The sequence below is a fragment of the Mirounga leonina genome, unplaced genomic scaffold (genome assembly GCF_011800145.1).
Source record: "Mirounga leonina isolate KUSES-001 unplaced genomic scaffold, KU_Mleo_1.0 Mir_126, whole genome shotgun sequence".
Lineage (NCBI taxonomy): Eukaryota > Metazoa > Chordata > Mammalia > Carnivora > Phocidae > Mirounga > Mirounga leonina.
Window position 1 is genome coordinate 32,809,645 of NW_023270314.1, and position 27,975 is coordinate 32,837,619.

At 37.1% G+C, this 27,975-nt stretch overlaps 3 protein-coding genes across 4 annotated transcripts in view; 1 reads left to right on the forward strand and 2 right to left on the reverse strand.

Moving 5' to 3' along the window:
- TMEM117 (transmembrane protein 117) overlaps positions 1-14,314 on the reverse strand; it is a 499,951-nt gene extending 485,637 nt beyond the window's left edge. For both annotated transcript variants that reach the window (XM_035002830.1, XM_035002829.1), the window contains exons 1-2: positions 14,100-14,314; positions 91-188 (exon numbers count right to left, since the gene is read on the reverse strand). The gene's annotated coding sequence lies outside the window, so the exon portion shown is untranslated. The remainder of the gene's footprint in view (positions 1-90; positions 189-14,099) is intronic.
- Positions 14,315-14,419: 105 nt separating this feature from the next.
- Positions 14,420-27,821, forward strand: TWF1 (twinfilin actin binding protein 1). Its single transcript, XM_035002835.1, has 9 exons — positions 14,420-14,526; positions 16,178-16,255; positions 18,640-18,818; positions 20,520-20,615; positions 21,787-21,891; positions 23,580-23,705; positions 23,959-24,109; positions 24,273-24,394; positions 25,652-27,821. The coding sequence occupies exons 1-9, from the start codon at positions 14,502-14,504 to the stop codon at positions 25,820-25,822; spliced, it is 1,053 nt and encodes a 350-aa protein (XP_034858726.1). The 5' UTR covers positions 14,420-14,501; the 3' UTR covers positions 25,823-27,821.
- LOC118008962 (cytochrome b-c1 complex subunit 7-like) lies at positions 19,709-20,384 on the reverse strand. The gene is made up of 2 exons (XM_035002876.1): positions 20,334-20,384; positions 19,709-20,204 (listed from the first exon to the last, which is right to left on the reverse strand). Exons 1-2 carry the CDS (start codon positions 20,382-20,384, stop codon positions 19,851-19,853), a joined length of 405 nt encoding a protein of 134 aa, XP_034858767.1. The 3' UTR covers positions 19,709-19,850.
- Positions 27,822-27,975: the final 154 nt, after the last annotated feature.

Sequence of the window (27,975 nt, forward strand, 5' to 3'; positions counted from 1 at the left end):
ATACAGCCTCCCATACACACAGGCAGACTTTAAATTCTTAAAAGTGTAATTTGCCTTACTTTGAGCTGTATTTTTCTCATTACCCATTACCTCAAATGTATTTTGACTCCAGACTTGAGCTGTAGAACAGAAAGATGTGTATCCTTTCCAACACTCACTCCAGCTCCATTATAAACATCTGAGATGTGCTGCAACAAAAAGAATATACCTGAGAATCCACTGGGGATCTCTCCCCTCTGCTCCACTTTACTGTTAATGAGCCATAGTTACAAGGAAAATATCAGGGCACTGACCATGGTGGTGGGAGGAAGGAAGGGAAGGGAGGAAGAAAGAAAGGAAGGGAAAGAGAGAGGGAGGGAGGAAAGACAATCTTCAAAAACAAACAGAATCGGGCGCCTGGGTGGCTCAGTTGGTTAAGCGACTGCCTTCGGCTCAGGTCCTGATCCTGGAGTCCCTGGATCAAGTCCCGCATCAGGCTCCCTGCTCGGCAGGGAGCCTGCTTCTGCTTCTGACCCTCCCCCCTCTCATGTGCTCTCTCTCTCTCATTCTCTCTCTCTCAAATAAATAAATAAAATCTTTAAAAAAAAAAAAACAACAGAATCAAAGTTAAAGTCGACGGGAGTTTACCAAGTCTACAGCCAGGGAAAGTGAGCTGTGATTTAACTGGGCTTGTGCTATCCTTCCGTGAAATAATGGTTCAGGAAGAAACAATAGCCAACGAGTAAGGGCCTTGGAATGAGCTTCTTTGATCAGAAGTGAAATTAACCCTGACAAGGGAAATGGGAACATGAGACCCACATAAGCTGGCCACACCACAGGGCTAGAGTGTGAAGACATAAACTGTGATGCTATTTCAGAGAAAAGAAAAAAAAAAGAGAGAGAGAAAAGGATCAGGATATGAATGTTAAGAAGGGAAACCAGGGGCGCCTGGGTGGCTCAGTCGTTAAGCATCTGCCTTTGGCTCAGGTCATGATCCCAGGGTCCTGGGATCGAGTCCCACATCGGGCTCCCTGTTCAGCGGGAAGCCTGCTTCTCCCTCTCCCACTCCCCCTGCTTGCGTTCCTGCTCTCGCTATTTCTCTCTGTCAAATAAATAAATAAAATCTTAAAAAAAAAAAAAAAAAAAGAAGGGAAACCAGTTCAGAAAACCTGAATGAAACAGTCCCTGCCATCATTGGAAGGCTGGTAAGGGTACTACTATCAGGGCAACTGGGATGGACCCTCTGAGTCTGTGAGTCAGGGGACTCCAAGCAGAGGAATTCTATAGTGAAGCCAAATAGAATTGGATCTGGGATCTGTAGTGACAGACTCAACTTTTTCTTAATGAGAGACCCCAGTGTAGTCATAGGATGAAAGTCAACTGGTTTAATAAGATTGAGCAGAAGTGCCAAGTGCAAGGGTGAGTGACAGACTGGGAGGTAGGAATGAAAAGTACATGGAAGGGGGCGCCTGAGTGGCTCAGATGGTTAAGCGTCTGCCTTTGGCTCAGGTCATGATCTCAGGGTCCTGGGATCGAGTCCCGCATCGGGCTCCCTGCTCCTTGGGAGCCTGCTTCTCCCTCTGCCTCTCTCTCTCTCTCTGTCTCTCATGAATAAATAAATAAAATCTTTAAAAAAAAAAAAAAGTACATGGAAGGATCTGAGTAACTCGTGACACCTTTGCCAACCTAATAATTGAGTAGCACAAAAGCAAGAATTTGCCATTTCTTTCATTGGTGTATGTTCAGTTTCCACTTACAGTAATAAATCCAGGGTGCACATTATTGGTATTAAAATGTGAACTTGCCACTATCTTGTTACACACAGGGAATGTACAATATCAACTAGCTGCCATTTCACCTTTAAACCTACCTGTGTCCAAATTCTCCATAATTGCTATCCAAAATTCAAGAAACAAATGACTTTGGAGGACACAACATCTCTCAATTTACAAGCCTGCTATCCAAGCTCTCTCTCTATAAACTAAAGAGCTGTGTAATAAGAAGTATTTATACATAATGGTTTTGGTGAGTGAAATGTCTCTCTTATGAAATATATTTGGCTGTTAGTAGCAGAGACTGGAAATAATAGTGGCTTAAATAGGATGGAAGTTATTTTTCTTGAATGCAAAGAAAGTCTGGAGGTAGGTTTGTCATGTCACAGTCAACATGGACCAAGGTTCCTTTCATCTCTCTTTTCCACTATCCGGTGATTTTTATTATCAAGGCTTTGTGAAGTCCAGGACAGCAGCTGGAACTCCAGCCATCGTATCTTCATCCTATCAGGAAACAGGAGGGTCCTCAGCCATTCTCTAGCCTGGTTTAAGGAGCCTTTCAGAAGACTCACCCAACAGCTTTTCCAGCTCATTGGCTAGAACTTAATCACATGGCCACATCTAGCTGAAAGGGAGGTAGAAATGCAAACTTTCATCTGGGCAACTTGTCACAGCAAATAAAGTCTGTTTTCTGGTTAAGAAATAAGAATATTGTATGGTGTCTGTCCATCTCACCAGAAGCTTTATTAAAAGATTATAAATATATATGATCCAATATAATTATTTTAATGACTTTTGAACAATCCCTTTTCTGGGATTTATTGTACTACTGTTCCCATCATTAACATTTAAAATATATGAGTTAACTCCTTTATTGGCAATCCCTAAATAAAGGTCACCACACTAATCTAGCCTACCCCTAAAAAACAGAATACAGACATTGAAGCTGTCATCTTTTTTTTTTTTTTTTTTTTTTTTTGACACACAGAGAGATAGAGAACACTAGCAGGGGGGAGCAGCAGGCAGAGGGAGAGGGAGAAGCAGGCTGCCCGCCGAGCAGGGAGCCCGATGTGGGGCTCAATCCCAGGACCCTGGAATCATGACCTGAGCCAAAGGCAGATGCTTAACCGATTGAGCCACCCAAGCGTCCCTGAAGCTGTCATCTGAAGTCTTTGTTAGTACTTAGCAAAAGGTTAATCTATTTTGGATTTCAACCATGTGACTAAGGTTTATAGGCATCTCCAAAGGGTAGTTTAGGATGAGGATGAAGGGATTTTAACTCTTCCATAATCTTGCTTAGCTCCAGCTGCACCCTCCAAATTATTTGATATGAATGATTTCTCAAATTTATTACACACACACACACATACACACATGCACACAAGCACAAAACCCCCTGCTCTGTAAGCTCAGCTTCATAGTCCCCTTCACACTGCTTTCCAATCAGATGCAGATTCTAGTCCTAAATTCCTCTAATATAGAAACGCTAGAGTTGTCTCTCTTGTGACTACAAAGATACTTAAAAGACAAAGAAGGTTGCACCCCATCATAGACTCAGTATTAGGGAGGCTTTGCTGTACATGCTATTTAAACGTCAGAGGAGAAAGTAAGTGTTAATTAGCATCACTAGAAAAGACAGAGAAACAAGGAAAGAGAGAGAATACTCTATTTTCAAAGTGGCTTGCAAATATCCTCATTAGCCATTTAACCATCCTACCCACATGAAGACCTTAGAGATCATGACAATGAGGTTCAAGATTCTGTTGCTAAGGCCCTTCTTCAAACCAGGGTGAAAATCCCATTATAAATAGTACATTAAAAAGCTGGTTGCTTTGTGCTTTCCTGCACTTTTACTCCAGTATGCATCTTTATCATTATCAACAACTCTTTTGAACCACAGTGTTCCCTCTTTCTTTCATTAGAAAGTGCACATCACTTATTTTTTTACTGTTATGTTAATCACCATACATTACATCATTAGTTTTTGATGTAGTGTTCCATGATTCATTGTTTGTGTATAACACCCAGTGCTCCATGCAGTAGTGCCCTCTTTAATACCCATCACCAGGCTAAACCATCCCCCCACCCCCCTCCCCTCTAGAACCCTCAGTTTGTTTCTCAGAGTCCATAGTCTCTCATGGTTCATCTCCCCCTCCAATTTCCCCCCCTTCATTCTTCCCTTCCTGCTATCTTCTTCTTCTTCTTCTTCTTTTTTTTTTTTTTAACATATAATGTATTATTTGTTTCAGAGGTACAGGTCTGTGATTCAACAGTCTTACACAATTCACAGTGCTCACCATAGCACATACCTTCCCCAATGTCTATCACCCAGCCACCCCATCCCACCCACCCCCACCATTCCAGCAACCCTCAGTTTGTTTCCTGAGATTAAGAATTCCTCGTATCAGTGAGGTCATATGATGAGGTCATATGGTACATGTCTTTCTCTGATTGACTTACTTCGCTCAGCATAATACCCTCCAGTTCCATCCATACCATTGCAAATGGCAAGATTTCATTCCTTTTGATGGCTGCATAATATTCCATTGTATATATATACCACATCTTCTTTATCCATTCATCTGTCAATGGACATCTTGGCTCTATCCATAGTTTGGCAATTGTGGACATCGCTGCTATAAACATTGGGGTACATGTACTCCTTTGGATCCCTACATTTGTATCTTTGGGGTAAATACCCAGAAGTACAATTGCTGGGTCATATGGTAGCTCTATTTTCAACTTTTTGAGGAACCTCCATACTGTTTTCCAGAGTGGCTGCACCAGCTTGCATTCCTACCAACAGTGTGGGAGGGTTCCCCTTTCTCCACATCCCCGCCAACATCTGTCGTTTCCTGACTTGTTAATTTTAGCCATTCTGACTGGTGTGAGGTGGTATCTCCTTGAGGTTTTGATTTGGATTTCCCTGATGCCGAGCGATGTTGAGCACTTTTTCATGTGTCTGTTGGCCATTTGGATGTCTTCTTTGGAGAAGTGTCTGTTCATGTCTTCTGCCCATTTCTTGATTGGATCATTTGTTCTTTGGGTGTTGAGTTTGTTAAGGTCTTTATAGATTTTGGATACTAAACCTTTATCTGATATGTCATTTGCAAATATCTTCTCCCATTCTGTTGGTTGTCTTTTGGTTTTGTTGACTGTTTCTTTTGCTGTGCAAAAGCTGAAGCAAGGGCAAAAATGCACATCACTTATTAAGATGACTTCAGCCCAGATTTCACTCAGGAGAGAGTAATAAAGAGATATTATTTGCTTGAACTGATCTTTAACCCAAACTCTTTGTTCTCTTTCTTCAGTGACTCATTCAAATACCACAGAGCCTGAAATGAAAGACTCTTCTGTGATACATTCTATTGTTTTAAAGATCTTAGCAACTTTGTCAGGTATTTATTACAGATTGCTGGGGATTATAATTACATTCATATAAAAATTGCTTAATGCTTGATATTTATTTTTTTATGACCAAGAGTTATTTTCCTTATTTGATGCTTTACAACTCGAAGAAAATGTTAAATAAGACATAGCCATTAACAGTGACACTGCAGTTTTATAACCTATACAAGAAACCAACCTTAGGGGCGCCTGGGTAGCTCAGTCGTTAAGTGTCTGCCTTTGGCTCAGGTCATGATCCCAGGGTCTTGGGATCGAGCCCCACATCGGGTTCTCTGCTCAGTGGGAAGCCTGCTTCTCCCTCTCCCACTCCCCCGCTTGTGTTCGCTCTCTTGCTGTGTGTCTCTCTGTCAAATAAATAAATAAAATCTTTAAAAAAAAAAAAAAAAGGAAACCAACCTTAGATCATTGCTATTGATGTTTGGAAATTCAGTCTAACTTTCTTGCCCTGTTTTTAATGACATACTATTTTGAACACACTGTATTATTTTGGACTTAATTTTAACTAGCAGATATGAAGCCTAACATACATTGAACACCTAATACATGTTAAAAGCTTTATAAAATCATATCTCACCTGATTTCCATGACAAAAATGAGACACTGGTATTGGCATTAGAGAAAATTAAGGCCCAGGGACGCCTGGGTGGCTCATCAGTTAAGCGTCTGCCTTGGCTCAGGTCATGATCCCAGGGTCCTGAGATTGAGCCCCTGTCGTGCTCCTTGTTTGACAGGGAGCCTGCTTCTCCCTCTGCCTACAGCTCCCCCTGCTTGTGCTCTCTCTCTCTGACAAATAAATAAAATCTCTAAAAAGAGAGAGAGAAAATATCAAGGCCCAGAAAGGTTAAAAAATTTAGTTCATGGTCATATAGCTTCTAAGTGGTTTTTTTCTCCTATAATAGGGTTTCTTCTTTAGGAAAGCCTAAAGCAAATAGTATAGCTCTCACAAAGTAAAATGAAATGGTTCACTTTCATCAATTTATATAGAGATTTTCATAAAATCCCAATTCTGAGTTCATTTGAAAATCAGAAGGTTTACCCTGAGCCCAAAATCCCAAGGAGCATCTATAAGCTAGAGTTGAGTAGTAGCAGCTCCCTTTAGATGGAGCCTGTGCTCTTTCTGGGTGCCACCATCCCCATCTGTCAGCTTCATTCATTTATGTTATTTAACTGCCCTTTTTATATGTTAGAGTTAGTGACTTACAACTTAGGTTCTAAGAAACAGTTCCACCAAATTGTAAAAAAGTAGGAATTCTAAGCCTGTTTTCCAACCCTAAGATCCATCTCCCCTCCAGTGGTAATTGCCTTTCGTTGATGGGGTAGTGTGTGTACTGGGTAAGCCAGCCAGTTCCATCAAGGATGATTTGACACATGAGCCAGCAGGGTAAATCACATGCTCTCCTAGGAATGTGGAACTTGGACTTACAAACAATTATTGAATCTCTGCACATGGCTAGAATTGTGACTGTCAATTTGGGAAGTGTAGGGTGGCCAGATTCTGCCATGACACTGTACAAGTAGAAAGATCCCATTCGGAGAGGGAGAGAGAAAGAAGGAAGCACAGATGAAGTCAGGCTGTTGGGATTTGTGAGTTTCTCCTGTACCCTTATAATAAATCCTGTTATTTGCATACATTGTCTTCAAATGATTTCTGTCTCTTACAAACACTTGTCCTAGCCTTGAAACTTGCCGACTTCCCCTCTCTATGCCTCAATTTCCAAATCTCTGAGAGTTAAAAAATAAAACCTGATAATATTTCATTCAGCAATGGATTCACACATATAAATAATAGGAAATAATAATACCTAAGTTAGTAGGGCCAACAGTAAGGTGTCACTGTTAAATCGGCTTATTCTTAAAGAAAGAGGTAAGGGTTAGAGGATGTAATTTTAATAACTGTTTGAGCAGTCACTTCTAAAAACATAATTACCATAAAGTTTTTTTTTAAGAAAAATCTTACAATGCAGATTTTTCAAAAGAAACTCAGTTTAATTGCATAAACAAATCAGAAATATTCCCAAATGGTAGCTTTACTGAGTGAATATGTAATCATTTTAATGACCATAGAATCATCAACTTGATAACTTAAAAAAGCATTCTTTTTTTTTTTTTAAAGTTTATTTATTTATTTGAGAGAGAGAGAGAAAGAACACAAGTGGGCAGAGGAGCAGAGGAGGGGAACAAGCAGACTCCACACTGACCGCAGAGGCCGATGCGGGGCTTGATCTCACCACCCTGGGATCATGACCTGAGCCGAAGGCAGACGCTTAACCATCTGAGCCACCCAAGCGCCCCTTAAAAAAAGCATTCTTGAAAAACCATTCAGCACTCTCATTTCCTAGTTTCACAGAGGATGAGTGACTTCGCAACATCAATTCCCATGTGCAAAACAAAAATCATCAAGCCTTTTTAAATCCCAGAAATATTTTTGGAGCACTGCGATCATGATTGTACCCCCAATTCCAGAACACTTAATATATGGAATGAACAAATGAATGAATGACTACTACATGCATATGAGATGCAAAAAGAAGCAAGAAAAAGGCCCTGATATCAAGGACTACACAGTCTGATATGAAGACTGGGGTAAGTTTATGTATATCTGTGACCACAGGAAAGAGTAAGGGGGGGTGCTAACATAGACGCACAAAATGATGCTAAAGGCATTTTAAGAAACAAGATTTCATACATAATTGATAGTGAGGAAAGACTTCATGGAAGTTGCCATGGCTCTAAAGGATGGCCTCAATATTGAAAAGCAGAGATAGCAGAAAAAGACCTGGGGATATAGCTAGGAGAGCGAGGATTTGTCTTCCACATTAGGAAAACAATATGATAAAGACAATATTACTGTCATTTTTAGGAGTGGTTGTGTCCGTTTGATTGAAGCACGGGGCACAATTGGGAAAGACATTGCAGAGTCTTGGGTGCCAAGCTGAGGAGTTTATGATGTGAAATGTTGGGGTTCAGGAACAAACACAGTCAAGAAAGAATTCTTAAGTTGTCTTCAGTACAAAAAGGGTGGCTTTATTAAAGCACAGGGATAGGACCTGTAGGGAGAAAAAGGTGCACCGGGGTTATAAGAAGTGGCTGATAATATACTTTCAAGTTGGGAGGTAGATTTCCAGGACCTTGAGGAGCTAGCTGTTGTTGGGAAAAGGTCATTTACTACTGTCTAGTAAAACCTTAGTCATGATATCCTTCAGATGTATATTGGTGGGCCATATGCCTGGAGGATGATTGCTAACATATATTTTGGGGGGGGTAGAGATACAGGAATTTTCCAAAGGGATTTTTTACAGGATCGTGGGGCTCCAGCTAATGTCAAGCTAAGCTTGCCCTTTGCCTCTAGCAAAGTATTAACATCGAGGTAGCTAAAGCTCCTTGAGGAAGGTCACTCTGCCTCTCTTAAGTACTTGTCAATGGGCTATAAGTTGTAAGAAAGTTTTTTGTTTTTTTTTTTTGTCTTTTGTCTTTGTTCTCCACATCACTTGGACCATATTTCTGTAGGTGCTGGGGAGGCTTTAAGAGTCAGCATGCAGGGGACTGGCCAGTTAGAAAAAGATTTCAAGAAATGAACTTGACAATTGAGTATGGATTTCTCAGTGTGAGGCCAAAAGAGAAAATAATACAAGGTAAGGTAAGAAGAGTAGAGCAACAAGACACAAAGAAGGAAACCTAAAGGAGGTGTTTGCTTTCAGAAGCAAAACCAGTTGAATCTATAAGATTTAGAAAGAAAGAAAGAAAGAAAGAAAGAAAGAAAGAAAGAAAGAAAGGAAGGAAGGAAGGAAGGAAGGAAGGAAGGAAGGAAGGAAGGAAGGAAGGAAGGAAGAAAGAAAGAAAGAAAGAAAGAAAGAAAGAAAGAAAGAAAGAAAGAAAGAAAGAAAGAAAGAAAGAAAAAGAGAGAGAGAAAGAAAGAAAAAGAGAGAGAGAGAAAGAAAGAAAAAGAGAGAGAGAGAAAGAAAGGGAATTGAATAGGGAGATTTGAAATAGGCATAAGTGAGAGAACTGGGTACATGAAATAATTTGTTTTATGGAACATTAGCTGCCTACTCTTTTTAATGCTTCATTGAATTCTGCTAAGTAATTGGGAAGAGTTATTTACTGAGTATAGACTGAATATAGAAGAGTTGAGCCTCATGGTTCTAAAACCAAGCATTTTTTTTTTTTTAAAGATTTTATTTATTTATTTGAGACAGAGAGAATGAGAGACAGAGAGCATGAGAGGGAGGAGGGTCAGAGGGAGAAGCAGACTCCCTGCCAAGCAGGGAGCCCGATGCGGGACTCGATGCGGGACTCGATGCGGGACTCGATCCCGGGACTCGATCCCGGGACTCGATCCCGGGACTCCAGGACCACGACCTGAGCCGAAGGCAGTCGCTTAACCAACTGAGCCACCCAGGCGCCCCTAAAATCAAGCATTTTAATCATCATCTATGTTACTTTTACATCTGACACTAGAAATGTGGTTAATATAAGCAAGTCCTCCCAGGTCTGGAGGCAGTTGTGTGGCAGATTAGAAGGGCCTGTTTTTAAGTGGTGATATCATATAGAGAGACACTGACTTCTAGAGGAAGGCTAGTTTGCTAAAGAAAAAAGGACTTCATTTTTTACATATGTTAATGAAGTGAGGTAAAGAACACAGAGAAGCAGTTAAAGGGCATTAGTCAGGATTCTCCAGAGAAACAGAACCAATGGAATGTGTGTGAAGAAAGAGAGAGAGAAACTGATTTTAAGGAATTAGCTTGGGCAGTTATGGAGCCTTGGTGAGTCCGTAAGAGGCAGAGATTGGAATGATATGGCCACAAGTCAAGGCGTTCCAACGGCTACCAGAAGCTGGAAGAGATAAGAAAGATACTTCTCTAAAGCCTCCAGAGGGCTGGCAGCTATGCCGATACCTCGGTTTTGGATTCTGGGTTCCAGAACAATGAAGGAATACATTTCTGTTGTTTGAAGCTATCCAGTTTGTGCTAATTTGTTACAACAACCACAGGAAGCTAATAAAACATCTGAGAAAAAATATAATTGATTTTGCTATTAAGAAGGACAACACTGGTCACATTCAAGAAAATAGTTTCAATAAAGTGATATGAGTAAAGCCACATGAAAAGGTTGTAAGGCAGAAGTTCCCAAACTTTCCTAGTTTATGGGGACTTTTGTATCTCACTAATTTTTTTCTAGTGTTCCCAGGTCAAAAGAAACACTGAACAGTTTATTAAGTAGTTAATTCCAAACAACTTATTCAGTATTTACATACTAGCAACTTAGTAGCTATTTGAGAAAATAATACATAAAAATTAAAAGAAAAAAATACTTGATTTTAGTTTCTTTTCTTAAAGATTTTATTTATTTATTTGAGGGAGAGAGAAAGAGAGAGAGTGAGGGGGAAGGGCAGAGGGAGAGGGAGAAGCAGACTCCCCACTGAGTGGGGAGCCCTACATGGGGCTCGATTCCAGGACCTCAGGATCATCACCTGAGCCAAAGGCAGACACTTAACTAACTGAGCCACCCAGGTGCCCCTGATTTTAGTTTTAAATAATCACAGTTGCTAATGGGATGCATGCACCTAATACACATTACACAACTTCCTAAACTTTGGAATTAGATCGACACCAGCCACTGTCATTTCCTGTTCCTCAGTGATTTTCAACCCCTAGTTGCCTTTTATCACAGCAACTACTGAAAATCCAGCTTTTCAAAGATATGACATTATGGAAGGGAATGTAGAGCTATCTAATGTTAAAACTGAACTATCTCAAGCTAATATTTTGTGTGTTGTCAGAAAGACATCAAACACTATTGTGTTTCCCTAAAAAATTTACAGTATCCCCCAGGCACTGTCACTGAAACCATGGATTTAAGGAGTGAGAGGTGAGAAAGTGTATATAGAAAGTGCAGATGATACATGACAGTAAAAGCTTAGGGAAGAAAAGCTAGAAGATTAGCAAAGATATTCTAAAGTTAAAGGGAGAAACAACAAAAATTTTTAAAAAGATGTAATAGACTACATCAAAATTTAATACTTCTGTGCATCAAAGGACACAGTCAACAGAGAAGGAGAAACCTATAGAATGGGGGGCACCTGGATGGCTCAGTCTGTTAAGCGTCTGCCTTCAGCTCAGGTCGTGATCCCAGGGTCTTGGGATTGAGTCCCACATTGTTGGGCTCCCTGCTCCACAGGGAGCCTGCTTCTCCCTCTGCCTCTCTCTCTCTCTGTCTCTCATGAATAAATAAATAAAATCTTATAAAAAAAGAGAAACCTACAGAATGGGAGAAAATGTTTTCAGATCATATATCTGATAAAGGGTCAATATCTAGAATATATAAAGTACTCCTACAATTCCACAACAAACAACCTAATTTTAAAATGGGCAAACTTGACTAGACATTTCTCCAAAGATACACAATGGCCAACAAATATATGAAAAGATGCTCAATATCACTAATCATGGAAATGTAAATCAAACCCACAATGAGATACCACCTCACATCCATTAAGAAGACCTCCATGAAAACAAGCAAAAACAGAAAATAACAATTGTTGCCAAGGATGTGGAGAAACTGGAACCCTTGTGCAGTATTGGTGGGAAAGTAAAGTGGTGCAACCATTAGGGGAAATGGTATGGAATTTCCTCAAAAATACTAAAATAGAATTAATTACCACATAATCTAGCAATTCCACTTCTGTATATGCCCCAAAGAAGTGAAACCAGGGACTCAAATAGATTTTTGTACACCCACATTCATAGCAATATTAGTCATTATAGCCAGAAAGTAGAAGCAACACAGATGCCCACTGATAGATGAATGGATAAACAAAATATGGTATGTATATACATACAATGAAATATTATCCATCCTTAAAAAGGAAGGAAATTGCACATGCTACAACATGGACAGATCTTGAGAACATTACGCTAAGTGAAATAAGCCAGTCACAAAAAGAAAAATACTGTATGATTCTACTTACATGTGGTACTAAGAGTAGTCAAAATCATAAAGACAAAAGTAGAATGTTGCTTGTCAGTGCCTGGGGACTGTGCTGGAAGAGGGAGTTTTTTAATGGACACAGAGTCAATTTTGTAAAATAAAGAGTCCTGGTGATTGGTTGCACAAGGTGAATGTATTTAACACTACTGAACTGCTTAACACTACTGAACACTACTGAACACTACTTAACCATTTAAAAATGGTTAAGATGATAAGTTTATGTTATATGTATTTGATCACAATTTTTAAAAAAGTTAAGGCAAGAAGTCATGACTGCGATCAAATTAAAGATGTAAGCAAGAGAGATTAACCAAAGGAACAAGATTTCTACTACAATCTGTTTGCCTAGGTAGGTAAAATATATGCAGTAGTAGCACTGTATATATTCAATATACTATTTCTCCAAAGTTAGTACAATGCCAAACTTTAACCCAATCTGAAATAAACATCATTCATAGTAAATTAGTGACATTTAAGTGTATAGTCAATATGGCCCAGAAATATTTTCATAAAACATCTTATGAAAGCATTAAAAATCCATTTTCTTTGCACATACATAAAAATAATCAAATATAGGAAATTATTTAACTATATGTGGAACACTGATGGGGCAGTAAAAATGATCATTTTGGCCATGCTTTTTATAGCTTAGCAAATATTTTCCCTTCTCAGATTCTCTGTTTTGCTCAGAGGAACTCTGCTGTTTTGAAAACAATGCACCCAAGGTCTTTGTAGCTTTGAAAACAATGCACAGAGCCCCTTGCAGTAGTCAAACTACTGTACTGACAGAAAATAAGCACTTTCTGGTGCATTCCAGGGTGGTCCTATCCGACTTAACTGGACTTTCGTATTCTTTAGAGCTGATCATACCATGGTCTTTTCTAAGCATGAACATGGGACAATTATTTTTTTCTTATCAGTACTTTTGAGCAATGCCAACTTCTTAGGCAATTTTCCCTAGTCACCAAGATGTGAATCAGTCAAAAAACTGAAGATGAACTCTGCAATTTTCTCTCTGCTCAACAAAGCAATCAAAACTGGAAAATCAGAAAGAACTGTTGTGTCAGGAAGAATCTGGTTAGAATGAAACTCTCCCTACATTTCTTAAATCCAAACAAGTTACAAAACTCAGACTAAATTTTGCTTATTCCATAATATGAGGATCTGTTTGAGAAAAAAAAGTTTAGATAACAAGGAACAAAACATAGCAACCTTCTTTGCTGTGATCCTGGCAGAGAAACATAATTGCAAGCCTGATAGTTAATGACTAGTTAAAAATACATTGTATTTGAAGAGTGATTTTGTTAATTTGCATTTATATTATCGGCTGAAGAAAGTATTTGTTAATAAGCAGATTGTAATTTTGTATATTTGTCAGTTCAAGGCCCTAAAAACAAAAGACCCAGTTTTCTACCTAGGGAACTATAATCTAGGAGTGATAGAAAAGCAAAAAGTATTAAAATTACCTTTGAGAAGGAAAATACATGTTCTTAACAGCAGAAAATGGAAAAGAATTTTTAATAATATCTGCTGTTATTTTACATTTATCCAAATGAATCCTGAATAATTACTTAATTCAAGAATTAACGAGCAATCTAAAGCAGAGCGGCAATCACAGTTTGCAATGATAAAATTGACCACAAAGGAGTATTCAGATCAGCTAATCTCACTTTTAAAGGCTGTCTCCTTTTGGAATGAAGAGAAAGGAAAACCTGGTCTCTGAATGTACCCAACTGAAAAAAGAAAAGTTAACAGTGTGAGATTAATTCAATTTAAAAAAAGTGTGGGAGATTTTGATGGGAGACCACCTATACATTAATCCTCATTTAAAAAAAAACAGGGCAGGGAGTGACCCTTCACATTGTACAGATTACCGGAAGAGTGAACTAAGAAAAATACTGTGCACATCTTTTTAAAATTGAAAATACGTGTTCAGTAAAAATGGTCATTTACATTTTTGAGCATCTTTTTGCTGAACCGGCGAATGGCGGCGTCTGCAGGGTCGCTGGAGGGCAGACACCAAAGGGCAAAGCCATCCAGCTGGCTCCGCGGGGTTTCACGGTGGTGGGGACGCAGCAGCGCCAGGGCAGTGACCCCCGGCGAGAGCCGGAGGAGTGCGCCGGCGGAGAGCGGATTTGCCGCGCTCCAAACAGCGCGAGGGGGGTGGGGGGCCGGGGGAGGGGGCGGAGGCGACAGGGGCGCGCGAGGACGCTGTCGGCCTAGCTGGGCGGGGCGGCCGCGGGTCGCAGGCCGATGACGCGCCGCGGCAGGCGGAGGAGCCGCCACTTCCTGGAGGCGCCGGCCGGGGCCGCTCTCAGCACTTAGCGCCGGAGCCGGGAGCCCGCGGCCGCCGCCATGTCCCATCAGACCGGCATCCAAGGTAACCGCGCCCGAAGCGGCGCGCGGGAAAGGGGCTCCCGGGAGGCTGCGGCCGAGCCGGGCGGGCTGCGGGACTGGCAGGGCTGCAGTCGGGCCCGGAGGAAGGGAGCCGGTCTCGCGGGGCACGCCGGGCCTCTGCGCCTCTCCGAGCGTTCCGGTCCCGGGCGCTCCCGGCCCGCGTCCCTCCCAGCCCGGCCCGGCCGCCGACACGTTACAGACCGACCCGAAATTCGCAGAAGCGGGGGAAATTCGTTTCCGAGGAGGCCTGGGTGAAGGGGGTGTGCCTTCCAGCGCCCCTGACGGTAGCCCAACTTTCCCCCTTTTTATCCGGTAGGGGAGACCTGAAACAGTGGAGGCGACCGGGGCTCCTCTTGCTGTAGAGAGACGGGCGAATTTCCCTTTCACAGTGCGAAGGAGATTGTTACAGGATTTTGATTATAGAACGAAAGATACTGGAATCTTTTTCACTCCCAGTAAAGGTGCTTCCCAGACTCTTCAGCACTTTCTTCTAAAACGCAAACATGAATTTACGTTCTGAGAAATCCTGAGTATGGGGTGTTTTGATTTTTTTCTTAGGTACTTCCCCAGGGAACTGAAAATCCTGGTCTTTGCGGCTGTATTCGATCATACCGTGAAGGCAGTTCAGTGTGCAATTGTATCTGACCTCCATTCTTTCTTGGTTTGAAAATGGGCAGTCTGGAAGCGCTCACCTCATCGGAATCAAATAATATATCCCGGGGTTACTCGCGATTACTTAACGAGTGCCAATATAAACCCACGCTCTTCCTGTTAATAGACCGCGAATCTTTCCCAGATGAACATTTACTTGTGTTTTGTTCGTATGAGTCTTTGACCACCCCACCCCTCTCCCTGCGCACACAAACACAAGCAAAATACTCTCAAACCTAAAAGCAGTTTTGTTTGTCCGAGTTAGACACTTAAATATGTAATTATTGATTTTCATGTTTGAGCCTTATAGCAATCACTCCTTAAATAGTGGTTCTTGCTTTCAGTATACAACCCAAGGATGAAATCAGAATGAAATTGAAGCTTTAATGGGAACAGAAGGGTTATTAAATATATATCTGCTTAGTGAACTTAACTCTAGCTTTTTGAGAAATACCAGTTAGAAAAATATTACCGGAAGTACAAGCTTGAATGCATTTTATTGACTTTTTTGTTTAATCGGGATAGGATATCTGATATTTACGGTTGTTTTTAATGTGAAAATATAGAAATGAATTGAATCTTTATTATAATTTTGAAATTGGACTAGAAGAGAATGAAAGGTTTTCAGCAATTTTCAACCAAGCAAGAGGTGTTTTTTAAAATCGTAATTTATTCATTATTGGATTTGAATAATTTTAGTATTTTCACTCCCAGTGTTATTTCTGTTTTGGAATTATCTAGTTAAAACAGATTAGAATTAGTAGTAATATACTTTTAAGCTATATTAATATTTCTTAGCTGTGTACAGTGTCTGCTATGTTATACCTTTAAGTTTTGTAGTTTAAATTACTGATAGTAAGGGGATGCTACATACTCAAGATTTTTTCTTCTATTACAATTCATTTCTCCTTATTTAAATAACATTTGAAAGTATTAACACATAAGTATAAAAAATGGGTTTACTTGTCTGTCTTTTTCCACAGCAAGTGAAGATGTTAAAGATATCTTTGCCAGAGCAAGAAATGGAAAATACAGACTTCTAAAAATATCTATTGAAAATGGTTAGTTATACATTTTAAAATATTGTTTGTCCTTAGATTATTGAGTGTTATATTTTTAAATTTCTAAGTCATGGTCAGTGATTGGAACTGTTAATTAATGTGAAGCAAGTTCAAAGCTTGCCTTTAGGTAACGTGGATCCTGTACATTTGGTCATGTCCCATTGGCTGCTGCCTACCCTCTGAATTCTGTAGTTGACTATCAGGGAAACAGAAAGATTTTTTTTTGGTGTGACATCTTCCTCTTTTACTTTTTGTCTCAGTTTTTGTACCATAACCCATTTCTAATGTTAGTGCTTCTATCTCTGGAATGGAAATCAGTAAACAGGTGTCTCTCCCAACACCCCCCAAAAATTACTTGAGAATTGTTACTCAGTAAAGTTAGTTTTGTAGTAGAAACAAAGGATTTCAAACTCCCATTTTCTCCACTTGATTGTAATTTGTGCTGAAGAAATGATTCCCCCTTTCTTGTTTTGGGACAAAGTTCTAAGAATGTAATAAACTGTAAATTGATCCTTTCAAAATAATTCTATAGCAGGGAAATTGGGTGGGAGAATCTTTTAATGTGGCTATATTTGAATTTGGACAATTAATATTCTTGCAAATGAATGTCTTAAAATATTCCATTGGTGGGCGCCTGGGTGGCTCAGTTGGTTAAGCGACTGCCTTAGGTTCAGGTCATGATCCTGGAGTCCCTGGATCGAGTCCCGCATCAGGCTCCCTGCTCAGCAGGGAGTCTGCTTCTCCCTCTGACCTTCCTCCTTCTCATGCTTTCTGTCTCTCATTCTCTCTCAAATAAATAAATAAAATCTTTAAAAAAAAAATATATATATATATATATATTCCATTGGTCTAATTTCTTAAATACCTGGAAATACTTTGCTTTGGAAAAATAACTTGTTCTTTTATAAACTGGAAGTAAACTTAATTTGCTTTCCATTTTCTACTTATATATTAAAAATACCAGAGTAGTTTGAAAAATATGCAGTTGTTGTAAATATATATTGCCACACTCGATAGGAATAAACATATACTGTAAAGCAGCATATTTTAGGAATATTGAGCTAAATTTTAGAGGCCATCACTTCCTAACTGACTAGTTAAGTGACTAAAATGGAAAAGTTTGTGTAACTAGGATCACTACAGAAGGAAAATGACACTCTTTCCTAAATCATCATTTTCTGATCTTTTTGTTTTGAGGAAAATTTTTAAGGAAATGAAAAGGAATTAAAAAAACAACAAATACTTCGATCTCCCCTTAATGACTGCTAATATTTTATCATATTTGCTTCAGCTTTTTTTAAACTTAATATTTTTGTGATATAAGGGCATCCCCTTTAAACAGTTTCACTTCCTGACCTCCTCTTCCTGAAGCAACTATATTAGGAGTTTTTATATTTTTGCAGTTTTTATATGTATTCCTAGATAGCTTATAGTGCTGTTTTGAGTTTTTAAGTTCATGTAAACTGATATTCTGGATCTTTTTTCTGTAAACATTATTTCTGTAATTAGTTTTGACAAAGAGCTCACTATTTTTAAATATGAATTCATCATATAACTATGCCACATAGTATGTGATCATTCTCTTACTGATGAACACTTAGGGTACTTGCAGCTTCCACTGTTCTTATATAGTGCAGTGAACGTATGTTTAAGAGATTTTCTTTCTTTTTTTTTTTTAATTTGTCTTCTAGGTTTTTTTTTTTTAATGTAAGAGATTTTCTATGCAGAGAACATTCACAGTTTTACTTGATTCTGCCAAATGGCTGCACCAATTTATGCTTCTGGACAAAAGTTTTTTATTTGTAGCATTATGGCCAAGTAAGCACTAAACCTGGTTTTAATACTTCCTTTCTTTTCTTTTCTTTATTTATTTGAGAGAGACAGAGATAGAGAGAGCTCGAGCAGGAAGGAGGGGGAGAAGCAGACACCCCGCGGAGCAGGGAGCCCGATGCAATGCGGGCTTGATCCCAGGACCCTGGGATCATGACCTGAGCCGAAGGCAGACGCTTAACGACTGAGCCACCCTGGCGCCCTTTTCTTGTGTTTATTAAATAAAACATTTTAACCATGCTAGTCATAAAATCTTCATATGTTTTTTTTTTTTTTAAGATTTTGTTTATTTATTTGAGAGAAAACACGAGTGGGGGGGAGGGGCAGAGGGAGAAGCAGACTCCCCTCTGAGCAGGGAGCCTGATGCCATGCCCAGGACCCTGGGATCATGACTTGAACCCAAGGAGATGCTTAACTGACTGAGCCACCCAGGTGTAACTTCTTGATATGAATAATAGTAATAGGAGATGACTGTATTATTAGTTTATTCTTTTCTTCATTACCATTTGGTATTTAAAACAATTCATGTGTCTTTTAAAAATTGTTCTTCATAGAGAAACTTGTGATTGGATCATGTAGTCAGCCTTCAGATTCCTGGGATAAGGATTATGATTCCTTTGTTTTACCCCTACTGGAGGACAAACAACCATGCTATATATTATTCAGGTTAGATTCTCAGAATGCCCAGGGATATGAATGGATATTCATTGCCTGGTCTCCAGATCATTCTCATGTAAGTAACTTTTTTGTAACTTGTTTAACATTAAATGCTAGAAATTTTTTTTTTTTCTGAAATAGTCCTAGGCCAAGAGAAAGTTAAGAAGCAATAGTTATTTCCCATTGAAGGGAGTGATCATGAAGAAAATCCTCATATTGGTAATGTAGAGTCGGGAGTAATATACTTAGATTCAGAAGTCTTGCCCTTGAAATCAACAGAATTATTACTGATTTTAAATTTAAATATCTTTGTCAATTATATATAAATGACTATGCTCTGAAAATAATACTTGGAATAATTCTGAGACCTAATTGAATGTTATAGTAAATACTCTTACTAGCTACCATTCAAATGATAGGCATACACACAAGTATTTCTTTTAGGAAAGTTAGAATGATTCAGATTACTGGATTTGACGATGCAGTATTATAAAACTATTTCTATTGGTTGGCAGTTACCTTTAGTAGTTTTCAACAGTTGCTATTAGATTCTTTAATAATAGTTTTTATTGTAGTTGTTTTCATCTTTGTATTCCTCATAGAATGGTATATGCCATAGGTATGCCATAAACATTTGATTCTTTTTTTTTTTTTTTTAAAGATTTTATTTATTTATTTGAGAGAGAGAGAATGAGAGACAGAGAGCATGAGAGGGGGGAGGGTCAGAGGGAGAAGCAGACTCCCTGCCGAGCAGGGAGCCCGATGCGGGACTCGATCCTGGGACTCCAGGATCATGACCTGAGCCGAAGGCAGTCGCTTAACCAACTGAGCCACCCAGGCGCCCAACATTTGATTCTTAAACAGCTTAATTAGTAACATCTGATCTTGATTTGCTTTGAGTAAAATGTCAGTATCCAGGTTACTTTATTTCAAGTGATGTTTTCTTCCTCATATCTTAAAGTAGTATTTTTTTTTTTTTAATCACCATAGACATTTATTTAAAGTAATACATTTGCAGCTCAGATAGTTCTAAATTGTACATTTCAGGTTTATTCAACTTCTTAAAGATATTTGAGGGCAGCTGCAACCACAGATTTCAACTCCATCATTATTTCTTTGCCCATTCTCTCTCTTTTCTTTCCCGAATAACTTCTTTCAGATATGGTTCAAGGTAGAATTTATCCTCCTCATATTTTGTCCACTGCTCTTTAGGCAAGATCTGATGCCTCATGGTCAGGTCCAGTGCTCTCTTAATGCGAAACATCCTGTCATTATAAAGGTTCTCAGGAAGCCTTATGGCCTCTTTCACATCATCATTCTCATATATTGTATCATTTCTCATTAACCCCAGTTTATTGAACCCTGCAGCATTGTAGTACCATTTTCGAATACCCTGCAGCCACCGGCTTGATGGTGCAACTGCAGGCCTACTCGCATTTTGACCCGAGGCTGCAGCGTTGCCCTTAAAGTAGTATTTTAAGTAGTTTTTTTTTTTTAATTCTTGAACTCCTTGTATACTTTGAAAAGTAAGTTTTTAAAATTTAGTTTCCCAATTTTTGTAAAATATGACATATTATAAATTGAAATCTACCTTAATAGATGAAGTGTTACGATGGCTACTTGTACACATATACTTTAGCATATTGCAGCCCCTGGACTTCAGCTTTATCACAGTTTATGTTTAATGTGCTTGAAGATTTTAATACATTCAGAAAATACTTTCTTTTGTAATGATAGTTTTCATCTATAAACTAAGTAAACTTACACAACTTACTAGGTTCGTCAAAAAATGTTGTATGCGGCAACAAGAGCAACTCTGAAAAAGGAATTTGGAGGTGGCCACATTAAGGATGAAGTATTTGGAACAGTAAAGGTACAAAACTTATATTTATATATATGTGGATTCCACGTGTTGGAATTAAACCAATATAAGGACTTCTAGGTAATGGGTAATTGATACGAAATCAGACTAATGAATCTGTAAACATAAGAATAAGAGAAAATATTACTATATTTCATATGATAAGCAAGTTAACTAAAACATGTACTTACCCTTTTAAAATATGTTGGAATATCCTTTGTTAGTCTTTAGAAACTACACGATACCTTAGAGATCATCTAGTTTAACCCCTCATTTAGTTCAGCCTTTTCACTTTAAGGATAGGGAAAGAGGTTCAGAAAAATGAGAGACTACTTGAAAGAGATGTTAATTTTTAGATATTTTGGGCATTTATACCCATGTAGAAGCAGTAACTATGCATATTATTTAAACCAGGAACATTGAGGCAGATAAATTGATTGATAATTAATTGGGATAGTTGATTAAATACATTTAATTAGTAAATGATTAAGAATTTACTTTAATAAAAATTATATGGTAAAGAGATATATTTATACATATATACACAAATTAAGAAAAATGAAATATGTTTTGAACAGTAATATTATCTAGTGGATAGACCACAAGACTGGATGGGAATATTTTGCTTGTTCACCATTAATTGTGAGGTGGCCTGTTTTCTCAGTTCTTTTCTATTCTCATTCTTTCAAATCACAAAATTTTGATGAAAAAGTAGACCTCTTTGGAATATTTTATTCTTTTAAATAAGAGCTATAATCATTTTCTATGAAAAACTATAGAGAAATTGTATAAATCAGTATAATAGAGAATTCAGAATCTGAATGTGTTGATTATTGAATAGTTATGGGCCAGACTTCCCCAGTAAGTTAATTATAATCATCCTGTAGACTTGAACATGACCAAGTTCATCATTTGACTGACATCACCACCACCACACTCATACCCATTAGTAACTAGAAAACTTTAGGGAAGCTTAAGGAAATGAAGAGTAAGTACTCCCCCTTAAATTTTTTTGAAAAATTTTTTGAAAGAGGATTTTTGAAAAATAAGAAATAGTAAAATTCTTGATACTATTTTTCAATCAAAATGTTTTATGTTAAATTAATAATTTTGTTTTTCCTAAAGTGACTTCATGGAGGTTGTCTAGGGAATAACTAGTAACAATCCATTTCTGTGTTTACAGGAAGATGTATCATTATATGGTTATAAAAAATACTTGGTGTCACAGTCTTCTCCTGCCCCATTGACTGCAGCTGAGGAAGAATTACGGCAGATTAAAATTAATGAGGTAAATTACAGTTTTGATACTCTTGCGAGATTTTAAGTGTTTGAAAAAATATTTTTAATTAATAGATGTAGAGGTAACTAGAGAATAAGTAAGTTAGGTAGCTTGCATTTATTCTGTATAGTTTAGAGACAAGACTGTGCTCATTGTATTTTCAGGAAAAAAGTTAACAGTAAATATTAAAATTTGTATTAATTTCATAAGTAACTTCCTCCTATATTTGTAATGTATGTGACGGAATAGTAAATCTTCCTGTTGGAAGTACAACTTTTTTTAACTTTGTACTTTGAATACTAGATAAATGGGAAAAATGTGTGTTACCCATTTTGGGCAAAGAATTCTCTCTAATGAGGTTGCCGAAGCAGGTTTGTTTTGTTACATTCTATTGTTTTATTACATTATTCTGTTTGGTGACTAAAGAGAGTAAAATGTAAATGCTATAAGATATTTAGTATTTCTAGGAGCTCTATAAATTAACTTCTCTGAACACTACTTGGATGCATATGTATATATGGGAGATGGTGTTTTGAGTACTTGTTTATTAGCTCAGTTATATTAGAGTCAATAAATTTCGTCCATATTATAGTTTATCATATTTCTAATGTGTTTACTGCAGCTGTTCTAATTACAAGTTAGAATAGTTACTATATTTCTACTGGGATTTTATAGGAAAGAACAAGTAGCAGAAACCACTATTCACTAGTCTGAGTAACCAACTAATAGGAATCAGTCTGGAAAGTGATTTAATATTATTTAATATTAACCTGAGAGCAAGGATCTATCTTTATATTATTTTAACTCAAGTTATTTGAGTAAAGATTTTTATGTGATTTTTTTTTTTTTGCAAGTTTGATAGTTTGTTTTATTCCTTGCAATCAGAACCCAGAGGATCGTATTGGGGTATGCATTTGCATATGTTTTATGATGTTTTCATTATCCAGTATCATTTATGCTGTAGAATCTCCATTCGTTTTTTTAAAAGTAAAATTTCTATTTGACTTTCTGTTGCAACACTGCAAATGAGACCCTATACTAGCTATCATTTGAGTATAAAAGTCTTAAAACATGTACATTGAAAGCTTTCTTAAAGTACTCATCTATATTTGCACACCCATGTTCTTAGTAATGAAAGCTCAAAGTCTGGAACTTCTGCAGTAGTATAATTTGTTGAGCTGTGTTGTGTCTTTGTATACTGTTCGTACTCCTTTCAATTCAATGCATGGTGTTTGTGTTGCATTTTATGTCTAACAGAACAAAGTAAAGTTTGATACATATTGTATATATATCACACTGTTCATAAATTTTATCAAGTAAAATTTTGTAATTAAAGGTGTAAACTGAGGACACTTGAAAGAACTTATGAAGTTCATTGCAAATGTGCCAAACCAAACATATAAACAACCTCCCCCCCAAAGCCCCACTAACACTGCATACTCACTCAAATGTTCACTCCCAACATTTCATAAAGATGTGTCATGCACTCTGCATGTCGACAGAATGCTAGCAGAACATGAACAAATGTGAAAAATTACTTGCTTTTCAAGTTCGTAATATTTTAAATGTTAATTTTACTTATATTAAAATGGGCAAGGGTGGAATGACACTTGATAGAGATTGGGTTTTCTTATCTTTGCCGTATGACACTGCTAAATGCTAAAACTTCATCAGTAAATTAAATCTGTCATACTTAGGTACAAACTGACGTGGGTGTGGACACTAAGCATCAAACACTACAAGGAGTAGCATTTCCTATTTCTCGAGAAGCTTTTCAGGCTTTGGAACAGTTAAGTAACAGACAGCTCAACTATGTGCAATTGGTAAGAGACATATGATAATTATGAACTGGCTGCTGTTTTTGGTGGCTCATGGCGCATACAAGGTTTATTTTTAATGGATTTAAAATTGTTTTGTTTCCTGATTTTTTTATTCATTTTCTTAAAATTATGAGACAATATATGTTCATTGTGAAAAGTCAAACCTGTGTAAGTTTCCCCTTGTCTCCTAGTGTTTTTTACTATAAATTTTAAATTGCTGTGTATCTATTTTAATGAATGTATTTCTTATTGACAGGAAATAGATATAAAAAATGAAATTATAATTTTGGCCAACACAACAAATACAGAACTAAAAGATTTGCCAAAGAGGATTCCCAAGGATTCAGCACGTTACCATTTCTTCTTGTATAAACATTCCCATGAAGGAGACTATTTGGAGTCCATAGGTAGATAATATATTGTTTTAACATGTTATTTTCATTTGGTTTATTGATTTTTTTAGCACTGTATTCTTACTTCTTGCCCAGAGGACTTAGTTATAGTTCTATGAGGCTTAGTATTTGCTTTAATTGATGTATTGCTAATTGTATTTATTATTTTAACTTACAGTTTTTATTTATTCAATGCCTGGATACACATGCAGTATAAGAGAACGGATGCTGTATTCTAGCTGCAAGAGCCCTCTGCTAGAAATTGTAGAAAGACAACTACAAATGGATGTCATTAGAAAGGTAAAGTTACCTATCTATCTATTTTAAAATTTCAGTTTTTGTTAGATCTTTATTGTCTTTTCCAGGTAGTTTGTGATGTATTATGATTTATTAATGAAGGTATTTTTTTCTTGTTCTCACATAAATCCTTAGGGTCTCCTCTACTCTAAGTGCTTGAGGATGATCCATCATTACTCCAGTCTCCACTTATAGATCTGTACTCTTTAATATGTAGCCATAAGCTACATATGGCTATTTAAATTTAAATATAAATTAAAACTAAGTAAAATTTAAAATTCAGTTTCTTAATCATACTACACACATTTCAGGTGTTCATTAGCTACTCGTGGCTAGTGGCTACTGTCTGTATTGGACAGTGCAGAATTTAGAAAACATTTCCATATTGCAGAAAGTTCTGTTGGACAGTGCTGCTAGAGCTACATACTTGTGATTGTCTCAACACTTGCTATTAATAAGGAACTACAGTCTCCATTTATAACTGAATCATGGGATGTTGAGAATCTAGTTGTTGAGAAAGGGAATGGGCATAAACATTTGAATTTGGGGAGCTAAGCTACCAATTTTATTAAATTTATTTTCTTACATGCAAATGAGGCACGGGGAAAGATGTGGTTTATTCTTGAGCCCTTCAACTCATTAAAACACAGGTCCCTAAAACTACCAGTGTTCTAGGTACTGAACCCTTCAAGCTTTTTAAGTTTGTAAGGTATAGCAGGGACTGGCTGACTTTTTTATTAGAAGAGCTGATAGTAAATATTCTAGGCTTCACCAGGCCACATATGGTCTTTGTTACATATTCTTGTTTGTTTTATTATTTTATGTTTATAACCCTTTAAAAATGTAAAACACACTCTTAATTCGGGCTAAAGTTGGCCCTGTTCTAGAGTGATTTCAAGTGACTCAGGTAACAGAGGGGCCAGTGAGTAATGTTTCTTGAATATGTATATTGTACCAAAGCAGAACAACTTGAGAATATAGTGGTGGCTTCTTATGCATTAAATAGGAGAAGAAAGAGGGAACCAAATAGAAAATGATTATTGCTGACTATGTATTCAGGCAATGCACCACCGCCCTGCTCCAAAAAAAAAAAAGGTGAAAGTGAAACTGTTTACATATGGTCCTTGATACTCTCCTGCTGGAATGGGTATTATGTATTTATTTGTGAGCATTCACACCTGAAAACTGGCTCCTTGCTTGTATTAGGTTTTGAATGTTGTCTTTTTCATACAGGATCACACTTAATTCCATCTCTTACAGATTGAGATAGACAACGGGGATGAGTTGACAGCAGACTTCCTTTATGAAGAAGTACATCCAAAGCAGCATGCACATAAGCAAAGTTTTGCAAAACCAAAAGGTCCTGCAGGAAAAAGAGGAATTCGAAGACTTATTAGGGGTCCAGCTGAAAGTGAAGCCACTGCTGATTAAAATCATTATATTAAGCATTACAATACTAGTTTTTTTAAAAGTCCAGCTTTTAGTACAGGAGAACTGAAATCATTCCATGTCGATACATAGTAGGGAAAAAAATTGTACTTTTTGAAAAATAGCACTTTTCACTTCTGTGTGTTTTTAAAATTAAGGTTATAGAAGACTCATGATCTCTATTTTTAAGTTAATGCTAGAAAAGGGTTCGACATAGTGATGTTTAATTTTGTCACACTGTTTTCACAGATTAATAATGATTCCATACTTTCACACACTTCTTAAAATTTTATACAGTTGGGCCAGTTCCAGAAAGTCTGATGTCTCAAAGTAAGATACACTCCTTACTACTCTTTAGTGAGACATCAAGTTTTCTTCTTGAAGGGAGAAAGACCTTAAAATATTCATACTACTCAATGAATATGTTAAGGACCAGGTTAGATTATTTTCTCAGCTGAGAACTTAGTGTGCCTAGGTAAAGGTGAAAAGTTGCTGACTCTGAGAAGCAGTGCTTAGCTCTCAGATGATGGGATCATGTCTGCAACTTTTAGAAACAGTGCTTTATTGCAGCAGTCTTTTCTACTTGACTTTTTTGGTTTTGTAAATGGCATTAAAATTTCAGAAGATCAGTTCATTCTGAAACCTTAAAGGTACCAGATATTTTCTATACTGCAGGATTTCTGATGACGTTGAAAGACATATTAAACAGCTTTAGTAAATTCTCTTTCTAGTGCTTTAAAGTTTCCTTTTCAGAAGTAACTCATTTCATTCTAAGTAGTTTGAGGCTAAATATCTATGTTCAGATTGAATATTAAATTAACATCATTAAAAAGAAAACAAAACTAAAGTCAACAGTGTTGAAAAAATCTTAAACATCAAGATTGATTTTTTCCCCAGAATCCCAGAACCATATATTAATAGGCAAATTGTGTTCTTTATTTTTGAGGAAATACTCATTTAATAAAACTGAAAGTCCTAGTACTTATCAGCCTAATACAAATTAAATACTTAAGAAACTTGTTTCAATTTATATCTTATTTCAGAGCACATTTAACTATTTAAAGCTTTGCATTTTCAGTTACAACCTACAGAAATTTTGAGCCTTTTTTTTTTTTTTTTAGATACTTGAAATAGGGAAGGAGATAGAACACTTTGTCATGTTAAATCTGATAAACCTGCTGCAAGAGCCATAACTTTGAGGAGTTTTCTAAATGAACTATGGGGATCCAGGATTTAGAATTTCTTGATCTAAACTTTATGCTGCATATAACATTAGAAATGCACATTTCATAGTATAAAATATGAAACACATTTTTATACCTTATTATCTAAGGTACTATATGCACCTTTCAAAAATTCAATGTGTGTTCAAGTAAAGCATATTAGAATAATTATGGGTTGACAGGATTTTTTTTCTAGAGGTAAGAGTATTTGTGTGGGGTTTTGTTTGTTTACAAATAATCAGACTATAATATTTAAACATGCAAAGTAATTGGCAGTAATGTTGCACTTGTTTACTAAAGATACACTTTAAGTTGTTCCATGGGTGCCCACATAGACACACGTATACACAAATTACTGCATTGAGAATCCTAGAGCTGTGTTGCAGACCATAGCTCAAGCTGTATTTTCAATCAGAAAGAATGTAAAACCTGTCATGAAGGTATAAAATAATTTGGTGGTGAATGTTTTTCTGTACCATTCATGTGCAATTATAGTCTAAATTCTGCTACACTACATGAAAGTAAATGGACATTCCAGAATATAGATGTGATTATATAGTCTTAAACTAATTATTATTAAACCAAGATTGCTGAAAAATCAGTGATGCATTTGTTATAGAGTATAACTCATTGTTTACAGTATGTTTTAGGTGATATCATAACAGTAGAAGGTGATCAAAGTATTCCAGGTAAATTTATATAGCAGTGAAGAATTACATGCCTTCTGTGGACATTTTATAAGTGCATTTTATATTGCAATAAATCTTTTTCTCTTTAAATTGTGTACTAAATTGTTTTCTAGCATAAGGTTTTTTTTAAAAACGTTTGGATAATTCTGCATAATGCAATGTCTGGTAATAGGCTAGAAATCCCATTGATCTATGCATTTAATTCACCTATCTAAATCAAGGATTTTAAATATTTTGTAACCTA

Bases quoted from the DNA above. Each gene is read 5' to 3' on its own strand.
- LOC118008962 (XM_035002876.1), bottom strand. From the start codon at position 20,384: ATGCTAAAGTATATGTGTACAAGTAGCCATCGTAACACTTCATCTATT. The intron at 20,205-20,333 runs GTAGATTTCAAT...TACTACTTTAAG, and splicing joins GTAACACTTCATCTATTAAG to GGCAACGCTGCAGCCTCGGG.
- TWF1 (XM_035002835.1), top strand. From the start codon at position 14,502: ATGTCCCATCAGACCGGCATCCAAG. The intron at 20,616-21,786 runs GTACAAAACTTA...CTGTGTTTACAG, and splicing joins AAGTATTTGGAACAGTAAAG to GAAGATGTATCATTATATGG. The intron at 24,395-25,651 runs GTAAAGTTACCT...CATCTCTTACAG, and splicing joins AAATGGATGTCATTAGAAAG to ATTGAGATAGACAACGGGGA.